The sequence below is a fragment of the Mustela erminea genome, chromosome 12 (genome assembly GCF_009829155.1).
Source record: "Mustela erminea isolate mMusErm1 chromosome 12, mMusErm1.Pri, whole genome shotgun sequence".
NCBI lineage: Eukaryota > Metazoa > Chordata > Mammalia > Carnivora > Mustelidae > Mustela > Mustela erminea.
This window is the reverse complement of record NC_045625.1, coordinates 13,695,840-13,714,813: the sequence shown is the minus strand read 5'-3', so window position 1 is coordinate 13,714,813 and position 18,974 is coordinate 13,695,840. Positions and strand designations below refer to the sequence as shown.

The 18,974-nt window shown below is 41.4% G+C and overlaps 1 protein-coding gene across 1 annotated transcript in view; it reads right to left on the bottom strand.

Annotated features, from left to right (window-relative positions):
- MEGF9 (multiple EGF like domains 9) overlaps nt 1-12,373 on the bottom strand; it is an 85,351-nt gene extending 72,978 nt beyond the window's left edge. The window contains exon 1 of the mRNA XM_032307034.1: nt 11,614-12,373. Coding sequence (XP_032162925.1) covers nt 11,614-12,196 — 583 coding nt within the window. The 5' untranslated portion in view covers nt 12,197-12,373. The remainder of the gene's footprint in view (nt 1-11,613) is intronic.
- Between the last annotated feature and the right edge of the window lie 6,601 nt (nt 12,374-18,974).

The window sequence follows — 18,974 nt, the reverse complement described above, 5'->3', positions numbered from 1 at the left end:
AATTTGATCACTCAGATTACAGTATATCACCAATACTGCTACTCTCAACTTTGTTTGAAAAATGTCCGATTTTAAAAAGTTAAAATATTTGCACTAATTTTATTGTATTTATTATAAATATTTTCTATTTAAGAGCAGTATCAGAGTAATACATCCACATAGAACTATCTCAATGGCAGAGAAGGGGGAAAAGTAAATATAGATGTAAAAAAATTCCATAGTTACCATTAAAATGTTAACTTTCTAGTTATCTGGGTTCATTTTTTGTTTTTACACTTCTTTATATTTTCTAAAATGAACATATATTATTTCTATAATCATAAAAATGGTTAAGTGAATCCCTTCTAAACAGCTCAGCAAAAAGTGATACTAAAGATCTACAAAAGAACAACTTATTTTATGTTTAATATGAGATAAAGATTTTATGTTTTATGTTCTCAAGGTAGTATGCAAAGAAAAATAATACGAAAGTATACCAAACTTTGGAAAATACCATTACGGTCTATAAATTATACAAATATGTTAATTACAAAACAGTATAAAATGTATTTTACATAAGAAAGCCACATATAAATGCATCTGTTTATTTCTTTGTTCTGTTTAGTCAAAACCTATCTTATCCACATTATATTATAAGCTATGAACCATGTAATCAGGAAAGAAAACCAGAAAACAGGTTGAATTCTATAAAGCCACTGCACTTGAAAAAAGCCCACAGTAATTTGCAAGTGAGACTTTTCAAAAACCTTGGAAGACTGGAAGTAAGGAATAAGTTTCATTTTATAGCTAGAGAAACTAAGTAACAGAGCCATTTTTAAAAAACTGTATAAAGGAACATACAAAGTGAACAGAAAGGCAAACTGGGATTTAGTTCTGACTGCTATTCTACTGATTAGCTAAACCATTTAGCCCTGCCTTTGTGGACAAGTTGAAGCAACAAACTAACTTAGAAACTAAAACCAGTTGAACAGGATAGGTTTGCAGGCAATACACCAACAATTCAGTATAATAATACCCAACAGCTAGATTGCTTTGTGTTTTTGGTACACTTTATAACTATTCATTAACCCACACAACATCAATGGATGGTGGGGCTATATTGTTAATGCAGTTCATAGAGAATGAATAAGTAAAAAGCAGTTCATAGAGAATGAATAAGTAAAAACATACTATAGGATTATAATGACTGTAAAATCAAATGAGAAAACTACAGCAGAAAAAATCCAATGCTTTCCTCTAATCAAACTTCAATCCACAAATAAAACAGGATAAGTTTGTTGAAATACCAAGCATCCCTTCTTTTTCCTTATTATTTCCATTAATGCTTCCCAAACTGAATATAACATCCCAAAAATGATAGATGAGACTGAAGAGAACCTAAAAACTACTCAGTTCATCCAATCTCCTTCAGAGACAACAACATCTAAACTTTCTCTGGAATATTTTTTAAGGATTACACTTTTAAAAATCATTTCCAAAATTAAAAGGATCAGAGAATATGATGTTCTCCTTATATTTAACCATGTTACTCATAATTTCTTGGTTTTGCGAGTAAAAGTAAAGTGAAAAAAAGTAAAAAGTACTTTAAAAAAAAGTAAAAGCACTCAATTTTTAAAAATAAATAATAAAAGTCTAGCAAGATTCCTGGTAATATGCCAGTTTCTAGGATGCATCTAAGACTGAAACAAAAGTTACAAAAATGAGTTATCTAAAGAGTCTACAATTTACTAAGCAAGGTTATTTAACATTCTACAGGCAGGTTGAAAACATTCCTACTCCTATCATTTTCCTTATGACTAGGCAGAATACATTCCTTTTTGTAATTGAATAAATTTCCCCTTCCCTCAGAGCTTAGCTGTCTCCCTGGCAAGGATATCATATAGAACAGCTGTTGTATTACCAGTATAAAAGCAATCCCAGCTGATCTAATTGCAAAACATATGGACAGAATGAAACCAAACTTTTGGGGGCTCTGTATCTTTAAAAGAAGAAATAATCAAAGCTCTTCTATTGGTAAGAGCTGTGAACAATGTTATGAATTCAAATTTTGCACAATTTAAACCAGATATACTTCACTAAACTACTAATTAATTTGAAGTGGATGTATGTATTACATCCCCCAAACAGAATAAGACAGATAAAGAACAAGCTCCGTTTTCAGCCTTTACTAAGATCTCAGTTAAATATCCCCTAGAGGTATCAAATTGTAGATATGTTGATCCGACCCTATGTTTAAAATTTGTCAGTCCTCAGGAATTGTTTCCTTTCTTGGGTATTGTCTTCAGTAATCTATTTTCTTCAGAACCACAACTCAAAGAGAACAATTATCTCTGATGCAGATCAAAACTGCTGAGTCAATGTCAAGAATTAAAAATTAAACTAGCCTGGTGATATCAGCTGACTTAATCTCACATAAATAAAAGCTTGTCATAACTTTTTATTCATTCTTCCCATTTTATTCATTTATTTTTTTATGACTATAAAATTAAAATTGGATATATTCATTGGAAAAAAAAAAGCCCTTGGAAAATTCAGAAAAACACAATTTAAATGACCCATAATCCCATTACTTAGCTTTAGCCACTTCATATTTTGGTGTGTTTCTCTTTTCCTACGTATATTGCTATTAAACATAATGTAAGTATTTTAATGCCTGCATAATAGTTCAGAGATTGCCATAATTTCTTTATCACAGAAGTTTAGAAGAATTCCTATTTCAAAAATCTTTACTGAGGGGCGCCTGGGTGGCTCAGTGGTTTGGGCTGCTGCCTTCGGCTCGGGTCATGATCTCAGGGTCCTGGGATCGAGCCCCGCATCAGGCTCTCTGTTCCGCAGGAAGCCTGCTTCCCTCTCTCTCTCTCTCTCTCTCTCTCTGCCTGCCTCTCTGCCTACTTGTGATCTCTGTCTGTCAAAGAAATAAATAAAATCTTTAAAAAAAAAAATATTTACTGAAAGAACAAAACGAGTATGTAAACCAAATGAGAGTGGAACTGATTCAAGTGTGAACAATGATGTAGGAGTGAGAGGTGAGGGTTGGGAGGAGGGCCCAGAAGTAGACCCACTTGGTCTCCTTAGTCCCTCTACTGGCTCCCAAACACATTTGAGGAAACTCAGGTCCCCCCAAACAATACAGTTTAAAAACCACAAATCTAATCTACCTCTCTCATTTTACAGAAGAAATTTCTTGCCCAAGATCCCAGAACTGGTGAGAGAACTGAGAAAGAACGTTGGGTCCCATGGCTTACAGACAAACGCTCAACTTCTCCAGTTTAGCTACTCTCTCTACAAAAGTCTTCAGATGTTCATTTGCCTACTGCTCTTCTTCCTTCACTAAGATAAATAGAAGGAACAAAGTTAGGTAAGAAAACTGAGTAATTAATGTAATTTGCTAGATCTCAAAGAACTTCACTTACCCTAAGTAAGTTTCATACTCTCTCTGTGAGTGAAGGATAAAAGGACAAAAGTTCATTTCAAAACTGAGGAAAAAGACCATGAGATTACAATATTTTCCCCAAGAATACACTGCTGAGTATAGTATAGCAACAAACCATTCCCTCTTCTTCACTCATTCAATCATTAAATATTTATTGAGACTGTTTGGGGCTGGACCCTGGGAACATAACTGTGAACAAAACAAACAGAAATCCCTGCCCTCATGGACTTTATAAGCCTCATTTGTTTGAATAAGCTACTTTAACCCTCTGAATCTCTATATTTGCATCCAGAAAGTAAAAATAATAATATTGAACTACTGCTTTGTTGAAGAGTTAAATGACATGATATATGGGGAAACAATCCTGATAGGTAGCCAGGCATATAGTAATATGCGCTCAGTTAACATTAGTTACTATTCCAGCCTAAGTGTCAAATATCAGGAAGTGAGAAGTGAGAGTATCAAGTCTCTGTGCTACTAACACACTGATTTGAGGGAATACACCTGAAATAGTATATTAAGGTAATTCCAAACAGATTTCTACACTAGAAAGAAAGTAAATAATATATCAATCTGGGAAAAAAAAGGATATTTACATGAGCCCTCCCATCAAGTACTGTAGTTCACCTTGTCATCTACATCACACTTGTTTTCAATGACTGGTGGGCTCTTTCCTTCACAGTCAACCCCACAGAGTGTCTGGCAAAGAAAATATAAAGAAATCCTCAGGGGCACCTGGGTGGCTGTGTTGGTTAAGCCACTGCCTTCGGCTCAGGTCACGATCCTGGAGTCCCAGGATCATGTCCCTTATCGGGCTCCCTACAGGGAGTCTGCTTCTTCCCCTGACCCTCCCTCCCTCTCATGCTCTCTCTCATCTTCTCTCTCTCTCTCTCTGAAATAAACATAAATCTTTAAAAAAAGAAGAAGAAGAAGAAAGAAAGAAATCCTCATCTTCACATACCATTTTTCCATCCTGTAATTATGGGCAGCAAATCAGTCAAAGATTTATATTCAACAGAATAAACCTAAAAGACAACAGTTTGAAATACAAAATATCAAATGTGAAACCCACAAAAACCTGCAAAGGTTAGGTCAATATTCACCAGTTATAGTGAATATTATAACAGAGGAAAGAAATTAAGCTTTATTCACATGCACACACACACACACACACACACACACACACACACACAGAAAACTCAACAAAATATGAATGTCTTGGATACTCTAAGAATATCTTATAAACTGTAAAGTACTGTATACTTGTTAATTATTAGAAGCATTCTGTTCACAATCAACTTTAGATTTCTACAAAGGAAATTCTGTCATTCAACAGATCAAACATTTGTTTCTCAACCAAATTAAACCTTTCATATTGGTATGAAGCCCAAATCCACCTATCCAACAGAAACAACTTATATTATTTGTAAACAGAAAAATACATTTGCTACTTATTCAAAGTATTTAATTTTTTTGAAGCAGATAATTCCTGTTGTGACAAGGTTGTTGGTTGTTTTTTCTGTATTACTCCTTGGGAGAAGAAAGGAAGACAGAAAGACAGACAAAAATCTGGGCAATAAAAAAAGAGCCCAGAGTGAAAAGAAAAAACTTTCCTCTCATTATTTTCATATAAAGAATTAATATCATGTCCTGAAAACTATATAAATTATGACACTTTCTTCTCAAATGGGCTTAATAATCTAAATTAAATAGACTAAAAACAAATCCATAGGAAAAAATTCAAAGTCACAGAGAAAGACAGACAGGTTTTGTTCAAAGTGCAAAGTGTTCAACCCTGTGCACCCTGTTACCAGGCCATCTTCAAGGACATCTTTTGTTCCTCCAGAGAGACTTCTTGGAAGAATTGGGCTTTGAGGAGGCACTGAAGGAGGACAAAGTGGTAAATTGTTAAATAGAGAGGATAATGTGATTCCTTAAAGAACATGAAAGAATGGATGGGGCTAAGAATGAAAGACAAGAGTGAGCGGGACATATAGAGGAATTTGAAGTGAAAAAATGAGCAAGGAGAACAGAGGAAAGATTTTGGGTTTTTTGTTTTTGTTTTCTGTTTTCTTAATGAGGGAAAAATAATGGGGAAAGGTTTTTTGGTGTTTTGTTTTGTTTACAATAGTACTTATCTGTGAAACAGTAGCATAACCAGAGGGATTATTTTGACACAAGTTTATCATATGTACTTAGAAGAGACATCTACGAGGATAATTCTTTTGAATAAGCCTTTTCTGTGATCAAAACATATATGTGTCCAAACATTATCTTTTTCACCACAATTTTTAAAAATCTCCCTTCAAAATTACTAGTCTGGGTAGTTGTTTCCAGTGAAAAACAGATAAACCAAAATACGTACTTGAAAACGACTAAATGACCACAGAAGAGGTGCCTGTAACATAATCTCAACATTAGTAATAAAGATTTTTATATCACATCTATAGTAAATAAACAAAAATCAAGATCAAGGCAAAAAGCATGAATTAAAGCTCTTTATAATGAAAAATGTCATCTAACACTGTCTTTCAGCTAACCAAGATCTTATATTTCTATTCTCCTCTGATCTATTAAGTGCCCTAGAGCAGTAATCTCTCTACCCATAATTTACCCATCAGTAAAAACAGTACTGTGATACTTTTCTTCCATTCTTTTTATATGGGTGCCAGAACGTCTGGAAGTTAATATGTACATGTTTAGAAATGCTGAGATGAAAAGTAATGCACACTTTAATTTTATGGGTCTTTAAAAAAAAACTCAAAATAAAAAGACCTGGTCAGATTATTTCAATGTGTACATTTTCAATTAGCCAGAAGGCTTCCTGGGGTTGTAATTCAGAAGATTTGAAACTAATGTTATGGAGTTTAACTATGCTATTCCAAAAATAAATCAGACTAAGGAATTTCTGCAGAAAGCTAGGCACTTAAGCCAGGAATAAGATACAGTAAATTTGAGAAGTCCCTGGGCCTGGCCCTAAAATGAGTACAGACAAACTTCTCTATCACAGACCATATTAAAATAGAATCAAAGGAAGATTTAGAACTACAATTTAAAATCACAGTTGTAAAACACCACAAAACTGAAAATTTAAGGAGGTGAATGAATAACATACAATGGAGTGAAGAGAGTAAATGCCAGTAGAACAGTAGACATTTTCTCAGACTGGTATCCAAGGACCAATAATTTTTAGCAGACCAGCTTCCTTCTCTTCTCTTCTAGAACCAGAATGACTACGCTTGAATCTAGGTTCTGCCATAGCTGGGCTTCTGTGAGCCCCAGTTTCTTTATCTATAAGGATAACAATAGTATCTAACTCAATTGTACCTAACTGTTGTGAAGATTAAATAAATTGGTATGTATAAGGTGCTCAGAACACGGCCTGAAACATAGTAAATACAATATGTGTTTGCAATTACTGTTACAGTGGTCCATAAGCCCTCAGACCTGATGCCAAGTATCAGAAGACCCAAAACCAAAATTCTTTCTGTAACTCATTTGGCAGCAAAACCTGACCCAAACACATGCAAGGCTATTTACAGTCTTTATTTATCCCACTCACTGTGAATATACATGCTGCAAATTTTCTTTTCTTTCTTTCTTTTTTTTTTTTGCTGCAAATATTTTGCTACAAATTTCTTCATTTTGCTGCAAATATCTTCATGTATTTGATCATAAGATGCTGCCCCAGACTTCACTGGGGTACATTTATTAAATTCCTAAAATCCAAGGGAAAAAAAATTAAAATTCTGAAGCACATCAAGCCCCATAGGTTTTGGATAAAAGATAGTGGACCTACATTACCTCTGGAGCCTGAATAATTTCTATGTCCCTAAAACAAATGGTATCTTCTTAAATAAACACAAGCAAATGATGCTCCGTACCTACAACAATTTTTTTTGGATTTTAGGAGGAAGAAAATTTTAGGAGGAAAAAAATTTTAGGAAGAAGAAAACATTACCCGGTATAGTTAGGAGGGCCCTGCATTCCCAGAACGTTCCTCTCAAACAAAATCCAATCGTGATATTTTATTTACTTGTCATACCAGTCAGAAAAGCTCTTGAAAAGCTCTAAATTCTAAGGCTTGCTTAAACAAGGCTTATTCTCTTAACTTAGACCATAAATAAATGATTAAGACTCTTTGGGGGCAATAATGTGCCCTGAATCATGCATAACAAATCATCACAGAACTTTAAAGCTAGAAGAGACCCTTGAGAACTAAACTATTACTCCTTCCCTTCCAAACTATCTTATAATCCATAAATTTGCTCTACCCTGTGAGGTAAGAATAACCTGCTCTAACTTGTCCTTAGACTCTGTCTATAGGAACACCCTGTAGGTGAATGTGAATAAACTGGGTGGGGTACACTAACAGACTTGGGATCTAAAAGGATGGCTTGAATCTAACATAATACATCTACATGTCTGGCAAATGTCTCAGTTCATACTTTAGAAAATAACAAGAATTTCCCAGCATGGAATGAAGAAACAGTCATCTAGTACATGTTTTGTTTTGTTTAAAAAAAAAAAAAAAAAACAGCTTAGCTATCTTAATGGACTCAATGAGTCAACAACATAATGTGGCTGCCCCAAAACGGTACTGTGATTAGGAACTAACTACATCAACAGTAGCATAGCATCCAGAAGGAACGAGGTAACTGCCCTCTCTACTGCAAGCTAGTGAGACCATATCTGGAGTATTATGTTCAGCTCGGTGCTCCACGCTTTGGGAGAGACGCAGAAAGATGAGGACAGTGAGGGAATGTGAAACCATGTCACATAAAGAACAGTTGAGGGAGCTAAAGTTATTTAGTCCAGACTCTGAGACAACACGCTCACTATCCCCAAGCCCCTGAAGAACTGTCATGGCACAGAGAGAGACAGAGAGAACAGACTTGCTCTGCATGGCTCCAAAGGACAGAACCAGAACCAACTGGTGTTAACAACAGAGAGAAAGATTTCAGCTAACTCTTGAAAGTACTTCTTAAAATGTAGAGCCACACTAAGAGGTAGTGGCTTCTAAAGTCCTATCTAACCCTAAAGGTCCATAGTTTAAAAAATCAGACACTTGTCATCACTTTAATCTCTTACTGCTGGTAACCACCATCCTCTGGCATCACAACCTCTCCCTTAACTCTTCTTAAAATGTCCTACCCAGCCAACCAATCAGCCAAATGTTTTGCGAAGCCTGTGGGAGGAAAATGCCTGTTTGCTGGGCAATTAGTTTCAGTTTGCAGATCAGTGTCCTTATAAACAAAAGAGGGCCCTAGCTGAGGGGCAGGCAAGAGCTCTCAGCTAGACCTGAGAAATGAAAGAAATTCTTATGAAATCAAAGAGCAGGTAGAAGACTCATCTAATTACATAATATATTATCAGTGGCATTCAGTCCTTACAGGAACACTAAAATAAAATACCAAGTACAATCATCTTCCCAAATGCCAGAGAATCCAACTCTGCAAATCAAACTAGGTATCTCAAGATCAGTTAGAAGCTTTCCTTCTGTCAAAGAGATGTGGGTACTGTTTGAAGTAGACTAGAACCCATGCTCAGATAAAAAGGTCATCCTTGATTGCATCACACTCTAAAGCCAAAACTACATATCAACAGGCCCACAAAGTGCAGTTCAGCTGCTGAGAACTGGACATAGGCAATCCATAGTGCATTCACATCAAAAAAGTAAGAACTGTGTTATATTTAAGACACAGAAGAGCTACCAAAGTTGGACAGCCTTCTAAAACTTTTGCCACCCAAAGACCATGATAGACAACAGTCTAAGTTAGCCCATGGAAGTTACTAGAGCCTTGAACAGTTTGGATGGTGCCTGTTACTCAATCCAGCTTTACTTCACTTGAAATTGGATTCTCTGAAACTCCAACTGAAGTATTGGAGAATATGTCCATGATGGGCTTAACAAGAACACATTCTTCCCTGTGCTTTTTAAACTGAACCCCCGAAGCAATCTAAATGTCCATAAGTAAAGGATTGCTTTAAAAAATTATTTTATGCTTATACCAAAAAATGCAACTGTTAAGAAGAATAAGGTAGGTCTTAAGTATGGACATGGAAACAAATTCACGATCTATAGTTAAGTGAATACAGCAAGCTGTAAAAACTGTATGTATAAAATTATTTTGAGGTTTTAAAACTATTTTTAAGAACCGTCTGTGTATGTATGTTCATATATGCCCAGAAAAACATTTGAAAAGAGATCTGTTAACAGTAGTAACCTCTAGGGACTGACTGGAACTAGGAAGCAGTAAAGGAGTGACTTTCACTTTTTCCTTTGTAGACTTCTTGTTGTTTGTATTTTTTGGAAGTAAAGGTTAACTTTGTGATTTAAAAATAGCAATACAAAAATAATAAAGGTAAAATAATCAATTATACAGACTTATTTATCGTATACTAACCACTCAAAATAAGTAATCTTGCTACTACTTAAATTCTACTGGAAAATCTAATTCATCCTTTTTCTATTATATTTTACTACAACAAAAAAAAATTATCACAGTACTACTAGGTTTCTCAAAAAAAAAATATTGTAGTCATAAGGATAACTAACACACACATGGAGCTTTTACTCTGTACCAGGAACTGTTCTAAGCACCATAAATAATGTATTAACTTAGTTAATCTTCACAGCAATCCTATGAAGTAAGTACTATTATTATCTTCATTTCACAGTTGAAGAGAGGGTCAGTGACCTGACCAAGATTATGTGGTTAATAAGGGGCAGAGCTAGGATTCAAACCTAAAAATGGACTCCAGAGTCCATACTCTGAACCACTGTACTTCCTGTCTCTTAGTAATATGTCAATCTCTCTATACCAGAGCCAAAAAAGGTTACAGTCAAAATCCCACTAGTTAATATACTCCTTCAAGCTAGAAGAGATGCCAACTTAGCTTTTTATGGTTGAATAATCTGCATTCCTACTGATGTCAATGCCACGCTCCAACCCAAGATTCAAGACGGTATTAAGACTCATAATCATGTGGGAAAACTCTCCACAAATTCAATTATAGTCCAAAGTCCATACCTGACTCTACAGCAAATCACTGAGCCTAAGAATTAGGTCAGAGATCCATTACTGTAAGTACAGCTTGGCAAATAGTTTGGACAAATCTCCACCCCAACGTAGGCAAAGGAATTCAGAAACTCCTGTCCGAGGTCTTGACAAGGGAGTTTTTATTTGTTTCGTTCCAGGCCCATTTTAGATTAAAAGGAGACAACAACAGGAGTTGTCTTCAACTCCGCTTGAAGACTCCAGTCAGGAGGAAGAAGGGCCTGTTTTCTATGCGGACTCAAAACAGACCCCGGCATCTATCAGCATCCTCCAAACTGAACCTTCTAACTTAAGGAGGAAAAAAAAAAATGGGCGTCCCTGCTTAAATTGTGCCTTTGTCCAAACCTATTGACCTTGTAATTGAGGAAGGAAAAAATGGTGCAAGGAAGGGATTTAACCTAATTTATAGGCATGCTCAACCTAGATACACACCTGTCCCAGATGACCTATTGAATCCACTTATTTGCAGGGAAAACATGGATTACAATGTCTTCTCCCCCCGCCCCGTGGTCTGTCCAACTGTGGTAAACAAATTCCTCAGTATCTCTTCCACCTGTCACATGCACGTTATACATATATGCACTGTGTGTACATGCGTGCACACATTACACACACACACACACACACACACACAGGGACGAATGAACAAGCACACGGAGGGTTCGGAAGGAATCCCTTCTACTCAGTTTTTGACCCATTTGTTGAAGGAGGTACTATTCTGGCTTTCAAACTTCCCGAAATAACCCAGGCGGAGAGGCAGGGTGAATGAACCGAACCCAAAAGTTTGCGCCCATTCAGGGTCTCTGACAAAGGCCCGAAAGCCCGGTTTGGAAGGAGATGCGATGCCTTCCACACCGCAGCCGCCCCCCTCCCGGGGAAGCCCTGCCCGGGGTTGGTTGGGGTGGGGGTGGGGGGGGGGACAAAAGACTTTCCAGATTGGGGAGGGGGAGGCGTTCGAGCTGGACCTCGAACCTCCCCCTTGGAAGTCCAAATCCGGGGAAACTTTGGAGTGAGGAATGATCAATTCCGGGCACCAGCCCAAGCCTGGAGGCCCGGGGCTGGGGTGAGGGTGGGCAGTCGCGCAGCGGGGTGCAGCCGGCGAGGGGCGCGGGGACTCACCTGGGGGAGGGGCGGAGGGGGCCTCGGTGGCAGGTGGGGTGGGCGGGACGCTGCTGCTGCCCGGGAGCTCGGGGGTCGGGCTCAGCCGAGTGGTGGGCGCCGGGAGGGTGGTCGCAACGGGGGTGGTCGGCGCCGGGCCAGTGGTCGTCGAGAGGGTGGTCGGCGCGGGTCGGGACGTCGCGCGAGGGGTGGTCGGAGTACGGTCCGCCGCCGGAGGGGCGGTCGGCGAGGGGCTGAGCGGCGCCTGGAAGGTGGTCGAGGCGGGTCCTGCCGTCGCCCGAGGAGGGGTGGTCTCCGGGGACTGGGCTGACGAGGACGCCGCCAGAGGCTGGTGGACCGTAGTGCGCGGCGCTCCGGTCCTCGGGGCCTGGGCCGTGGGAGTCGTCGCCTTAGAGAAAGGGCGACTGGGCTCGCTCCGTAGCCCCGGGCCCGGAGACGCGTCCACCTGCCCCGCGGCCCCGCCGCCACCGGTGACATTCCCCGCCGAGGTAGCTGAGGCGGCGGCGGCGGCGGCCCAGCACAACAGGGCGAGGACGCCCAGGCTCGGCAGGCTCCTCATGGCGCGCTCGGCTCCGCCATTCATTCATTCAGTCATTCAGTCGGTCGGTCAGTCATCTTCTCCTCCCTGCACTCGGACCAGGGAAGCCGCCGCAGCCGCCACCGCCACCGGGCGCACCATCGCCACCTCCCTCTGACAGGCGGCCGGCCCCGCGGGCGGGCCCCAGCGCGGAGGGAGCGACCCGGCCGAGCGCGGACAGCCCGCCCTCCCCGATTGGCAGTCTCGTCGACCTATGGGAGGCCACGCTGGCCCACGTGATCCGCCCGCTTCCCGGCCTCTTTGTAGCCCCGCGGGCCAATCAGAGGGCGTCGAGGGGAGGGGGCGGTGTTAAGGCGGGAGGAGGGTGGTGCGAGCCCCTCTCCAGCCCTTCGGGCTCGCGGCAGCCCCGGCTTTGTCTGCCGGAGGAGCGGGGCGCGGGCCGCGGGCATCGGGCGACGCGGAGCAGACAAAGGACGCGCCCGGCGCGGCAAACGCCGGGGCCAAGTCGTCTGCTCCACTGGGCGGCGAGGGCGACCCGGGGCGGGGAATCCGCTCTCGGGAGCTTCCCCGCCCTCTTGAACAATGGGGCGCCGGCGCCGCACCCGGACTCGGGTGGAGACTGGGCTGGAACCCCCACAATGGGCGAGGGCGGCAGCAGCGAGGATGTAGAGCTCAGCATTGCTTGTGCTGCCCGAGAACGCCTGACCTCGGCCCTGCGAGGTCCGCCCTGCCGTTCCCATTTCAGGGATGGGGAAACTGAGGCCCATGCTGAGGGCCCCACTGAGCCAAGACCCAGGCCCGGACCAGACACCTGCTGTGGGCCCAGTGCCGTGCCAGGCGAGACCGGGGTAGCAGAGACCCGCCGGCAACCGAAGGTGCAAGCTTCCCGTGTAGTGGAGACAGACTCACGTGCACACTTTGACCTGACCCTGCACCCCATCCCCTCCCCACGGAACAACAGGCTCGGATGGGGTTTGAACCTCAGCGTCCTGTTTCCTGCTGAGCGATTTTGTGGCCTGAGCGCAGTTTTCTCACCTCTAAAATGGGCATGATAGACACAGAACACCCCCACACCTCCTGTCACAGAGATGATGTGAGAATTCAGTAATGCACTGAAAGAGTTTAAACCCAGTCCCCGGCTCGCAGTAAACCCTCTTCAATGTTCACTAGGCGCAGGGTACTGTGCTCGGACAAGTCCCACGCCCCAGCCCTGAAGTGTCCTCAGCCGCCTGCCCACTGCAGGGATTGGGGTGGGTCTGATAGCAGAGCTTGGCCCCGGGTGACACCAAATCCTGTGTAAAGCTGGAATTCCGACGCGCAGCCTCGCGCCGTCTGCCCAGGATCCAGAGCCTGCTCAGGCGCTGCGGCTTCTAGGGAGAGCCAGGCCGGGCGGGTTTGTCATCTGACAGGGCTTAATCCCAGCCCCAACGCCAACCCATTCCTGGCCTCTCCTACGGGATGCTTGCCTTTGTGCATGGTTTCCCATTAGTCACTGGCCTCCAACCAGAAAGGCCGGATGAGATTTGTATGTGGACTTGGGTATATGTTAATCTAAAAACGCGTTTATTCACCTGCGTGAGTAGTAGGTGGGGAAAGGATCTGCACAGGCTTGTGGATGAGCATAAACATCTTTGTGAGTCTATGCGTCTGAGTATTATATGTGTTTGTGTGAGTTTATGAGACTGGTGTCTATTTTGTGTATTGTGTGCTTTACGTATCTGCACACGTACTGGTGTATGTTTTATGGGTATTTTCTGCAGGGTTAGTTTCTTTTTATTTCTGAGCATATATGGGTGTGTGTGTTGGTAGGTCTGTCTATGTATGGAAGAGGACTGCAAAATGAGAGGGGTGTGTGTAGGTGTTCTGGTTTCAGACCAATATTTAGCAAATGCAAATCAAGATTCTGTTTTTACTTCTCTTGGGTAAGGAGGTGGACAGGTCAGCCCCTTCCCCATGTCCTCCTGCTGATTCTTCCTAGACTTCCAAACCCCAACCAAAATACCATATCCTTTAAGAGACTTTCCTGGAATTAAACACTCCATTCCCATCTGCCCATGGCCCTTTGTTTATTCATTGATTATAGTCCCAATCTATCAGTCTATCTCTCCCCTGCCTCTTCCTGAAAGGATTAAGAATGGCTTTCAGAAATGTATACAGTAGGATAAATTGAACTGCCCACCCGGCTTTTTTTACTTCTCAAAGGCACGCATCAACCATTAATACTAAAACTTGCAATTTATGTGTCTGTCCCTCCCATTAGGCTGTTCTCTCTGTTCTTAGTGCCTAGCAGGGGTAATATGTGTGAGCACTAATCCATGCTGATAAAATTGAATTAAATTGAAAAGAGATGGTGCCATGGAAAGAACTCATAGAGTCAGACAGACCTGGCTCATGATTTCGCCAGCTATGTAACCTTGGAGGAAATATTTTACCTCTCCGAGTCTTAGTTTTCTCGTCTATAAAGTGAGGTCAGTAAATTATGTCTCACTTAGGGGAGCTGAGGATCGAAGAAAATTTTTTCACAGAGCCCGGTATACCGAAAGTGCTCAACCTGTGTACGTTCATTTTTCCTTTAGACCAGTGCTGACTTTGAGCCTTGTTGGCTGAAGGACCACGACAAAAACCTCTGTGTCATAGCTTCCCCATCAGGTGATCATGGTCTGATGGTTGCCCTACCAGCTATCCACAAGTGATAGCTGAAAAATGCTGGGCTGGCCCTAAGATGTGCTAGATCAGAGATTCTCTGGCAGTAGGGAAGAAAAGCTGATGCAGCTTCTTTGCCTGGAGAATCACAGAGAAAGACTAGAAGCCCTTACCAAAGTGCCAGCACTCTGCCTCAGACAGGGATATGACCAGGCTTCTAAAATGGGTTAATTACCCTGTAATGTGTCTAGAAAATGTTGAATTATTTTGAAAGCTAATTGGAGTGGATAAATGTCAACTCATTCAACAATTAATTCTTTAAGTTTTTTGCTCTGCCTCTATCTCTAAACCACAAGATAACTTTTTTTTTTCATTTCTTAGGAATAATAATTTTGTGTTGAAAAATCAGAAACACTAAGGGCACCTGGGTGGTTCAGTTGGTTAAGCTGCTGCCTTCAACTCAGGTCAAGATCCAGAGGTCCTGGGATCCAGCCCCAGGCCAGCTCCCCACTCAGCAGGAGTCTGCTTCTCCTTCTCCCTCTGCTCCTCCCCCAATCACGTTCTCCAGCCCTGCACCCCCCTCCAAGCCGCTCGTGCTCTCTCTCTCAAATGAATAAATAAAATTTCTAAAAAATGAGAAACACTTTAAATATCCAATATCAGACAAGGTATTATTATGTCTGTTCAATTTAATCATATAAAGTCATTGTAAGGGGGGATCTGAAGACAGTATAGTAAATATTCAAAATAGGTCATTGAGCTCTTATTGTGCTAGCATTACCCTAAAAGCCACACATGCAATATTTTGTTTAATCAAACAAAGAACCCCAGGAAGAAGGCACTATTACTATCCTTATTTTACAGATAAGGAAACTAGGGCACAGAGAGGTTAAGCCACTTGCCCAAGGTCACTTAGTAAGTGGCAGAGCCAGAAATCAAACTGAGGCTCACCAGCTCCAGTAGCTCCCTTAACAACTATGCTGTAATGGGAAAATGCTTATGATATAACGTTAAGAAAAAAAGAGGGGGGGAAATATAGCTGTGACTCTATCTATAACGGAATGTTGGCTGGCACTTTTCCCGTTGCTCCAGACCTGTGGCTAAAACCCAGGGCTCTAAGAAGAGCTGACAACCCACCCATGACACATGGGGCCACTAGACTTACTAACGAGGGGCCACGGAATAACAGGGTCAGAGGGGACCTTGTCAGAGCAGATGAGCAGCCTGAACTTTCTCCTGCAGACAATGGAAATGCTGTAAAGTGCCCCATCTGATTCTTCTTTGTAAACTCAGTACCCAGCACGATGTCGATGTCCTATATGCAGGACAAGGATTGTTGGTGGAGGGGAGCCTGGGTCAGGGGCAGAGTGGGTTGGGCAACCTGACTCTTGGTTTCGGCTCAGTCATGGTCTCGGGGTTATGGGATAAAGCCCTGCATCTTTCTCTCATTTTCCCTCTCCCCATCCCCCACTCTGCTCTCTGTCTCAAATAAATAAATAAATAAATCTAAAAAAAAAAAAAAAAAAAGAGGAATTGTTTGTTGAACTAAATGGAGTCTTAGCGAGTGGCAAACACTGTCCTTGGAGTTCTGCACTCATAATGTATTTATTTCCCAAAGATAGGGCTGTCCCATACTTGAAAGAACAGGAAGATGAGTCTCTTAGAGGTAAAGGGATTTGCCCAAGATCTACCCAGCTCCAAAGCCCAGGCTCTTCTTGAGACTCCACCATCCATTAATGTGGCCACTATGTGTTGCATATAGTAGGAGGTCGATGAACACATACTGGAAAAAAGGACACATACACATGAAATTTTACCCTCCTATAAGAGCAGAATTTAAGAAAAAGGAAGCTTTAGGGGTGCCTGGGTGGCTCAGACATTAAGCGTCTGCCTTCGGTTCAGGTCATGGTCTTAGGGTCCTGGGATTGAGCCCTGCATCGGGCTCCCTGATTGGTGGGAAGCCTGCTTCTCCCTCTCCTACTCCCCCTGCTTGTGTTCCCTCTTTTCCTATCTCTCTGTCAAATAAATAAGTAAAATCTTTTTTAAAAAGAGAGAGAGAGGGGCGCCTGGGCGGCTACAACGGTTAAGCCTCTGTCTTTCGCTCAGGTCATGATCTCAGGGTCCTGGGATTGAGCCCCCCATCGGGCTCTCTGCTCAGCGGGGTGCCTGCTTTCCCCCCCTCTCTCTGCCTGCTTCTGCCTATTTGTGATCTCTCTCTCTTTGTCAAATAAATAAATAAAATCTTAAAGAAGGAGAGACAGAGAGAGAGAGAGAAAGAAGCTTTGGGAATATGAAAAGAAGAGAAACCATAATAAAATAATAGACACAGCTCAGCAAAATAACTTCATCTCCCAGATTCCAATAAAACATGGAAACTTTCCCCTTTCTGGTTTCATTGAAACAGCAATGCTGACATGGACAATTTCTAATCCTCCTGGAGCCTGGCCTCCTATCAGATGTGGCTAAATGCAAGATTTGGCATCATCTGCAGACAACTTTTGGATTATTGGGGCCTCTATTAACAAGGCTACCCAGCAAAGGACACTAATAGAAAACTCACAAAAGAAGTACAAATGGCTACAAAACATGAAATGTTGTATATTCAACCTCAGTAGTCAAATACATGCAAATTGACACAATGAGTTACCTTTTTTCAAAAAACTGATCTGGCAAGAATTTTTAAAAACTGATAATATTTGCAATAACATTTGCTCCCTCAGTCTGTTGATAAGAATGTAAAGTGATAGAACTTCTCCAAGAAATCTTAAAAGAAGTCTGTGCTCTTTAATTATTTCCACTTTTAAGAATATATCCAAGGGAGGGGCCCCTGGGTGGTTCAGTTGTTAAATGCCTGCCTTCGGCTCAGGTTATGATTCCAGGATCCTGGGGTGGAGAGCCTGGAATCAGACTCCTTGCTCAGCCGGGAGCTTGCTTCTCTCTCTCCTTCTGCCTGCACTCCCTGTTTCTGGTCTCTCTCTCTCTCGTCAAATAAATAAATACATAAATAAAGACTTACACACAAAAAATGTTCATCAGAGTGTAATTGATAATAGTGAAGATTAGAAAAATCTGAACAGGTCACAGTGAAGGATAGGTTAAGTACTTTGTGTTATATGACTTCTCTATGTTGAGCCACTGTACATTATTTTTAAAATGACATGCATGAAGGAAAAGCTTACAACATAAAAGAGTGAAAAAAAAAATAGCTTACCAGTACACACCTCTTAGAATGGCCAAAATCTGGACACTGACAACACCAAATGCTGGTGAAGTTGTGGAGCAACAGGAACTCTAATTCATTACTGATGGGAATGAAAAATGGTTCAGACACTTTGGAAGATAGTTTGATGCTTTCTTATGAAATGAAACATATTCTTACATATGATTCAGCATATGATTCCTTGGTATGTAAAGGAACTGAAAACGTATATCCAGATAAAAGCCTGCCAACAGATCTTTACAGCAAGTTGTGTTCATCATTGTCAAAACTTAGAAGCAGCCATGATATCCTTCAGTAGGTGAAGGGATAAACAAACTGTGGTATATCCAGACAACAGAATTTTATTCAGCATTAGAAAACAATGAGCTATCAAGCCATAAAAAGATACGAAGGAAACGTAAATGCATATTGCTTATTTTTAAAAATGTAAAAAAATATAAGGGACTATTCATACTATGATCCCAATTATGTAAAAGAATATATATATAAAAGACCAAAAGGAAATACACCAATATAGGAATAATCTTTGTCTCTGAATGATTACATTGTGGGTAAAATTTTCTCCTTATATTGTTCTGCATTTTCCAATTTTTTGTAAGATTTTATTTTTAAAAAATATTTTTTTATTTATTTGAGTAGGGCAGGGGCAGAGAGGGAGAGAATCTCAAGCAGACTCTGTGCTCAGTGTGGAGCCCGATGTGGGGCTCAATCTCATACCCCTGAGATCATGACCTGAGCCAGAACAAGGAGACAGATGCCTAACAGACTGTGCCAATCGGGTGCCCCTTAAGATTTAATTTTTAAGTATTCTCTACATCCAACATGGGGCTCAAACTCCCAACCCTGAGATCAAGAGTCGCATGCCCTACTGACTGAGCCAACCAGGTGCTCCTGCATTTTCCAAATTTTTAGTTATAACAAACACATAGCACTTCAGTCAGGAAGAACCAGCAACAGAAT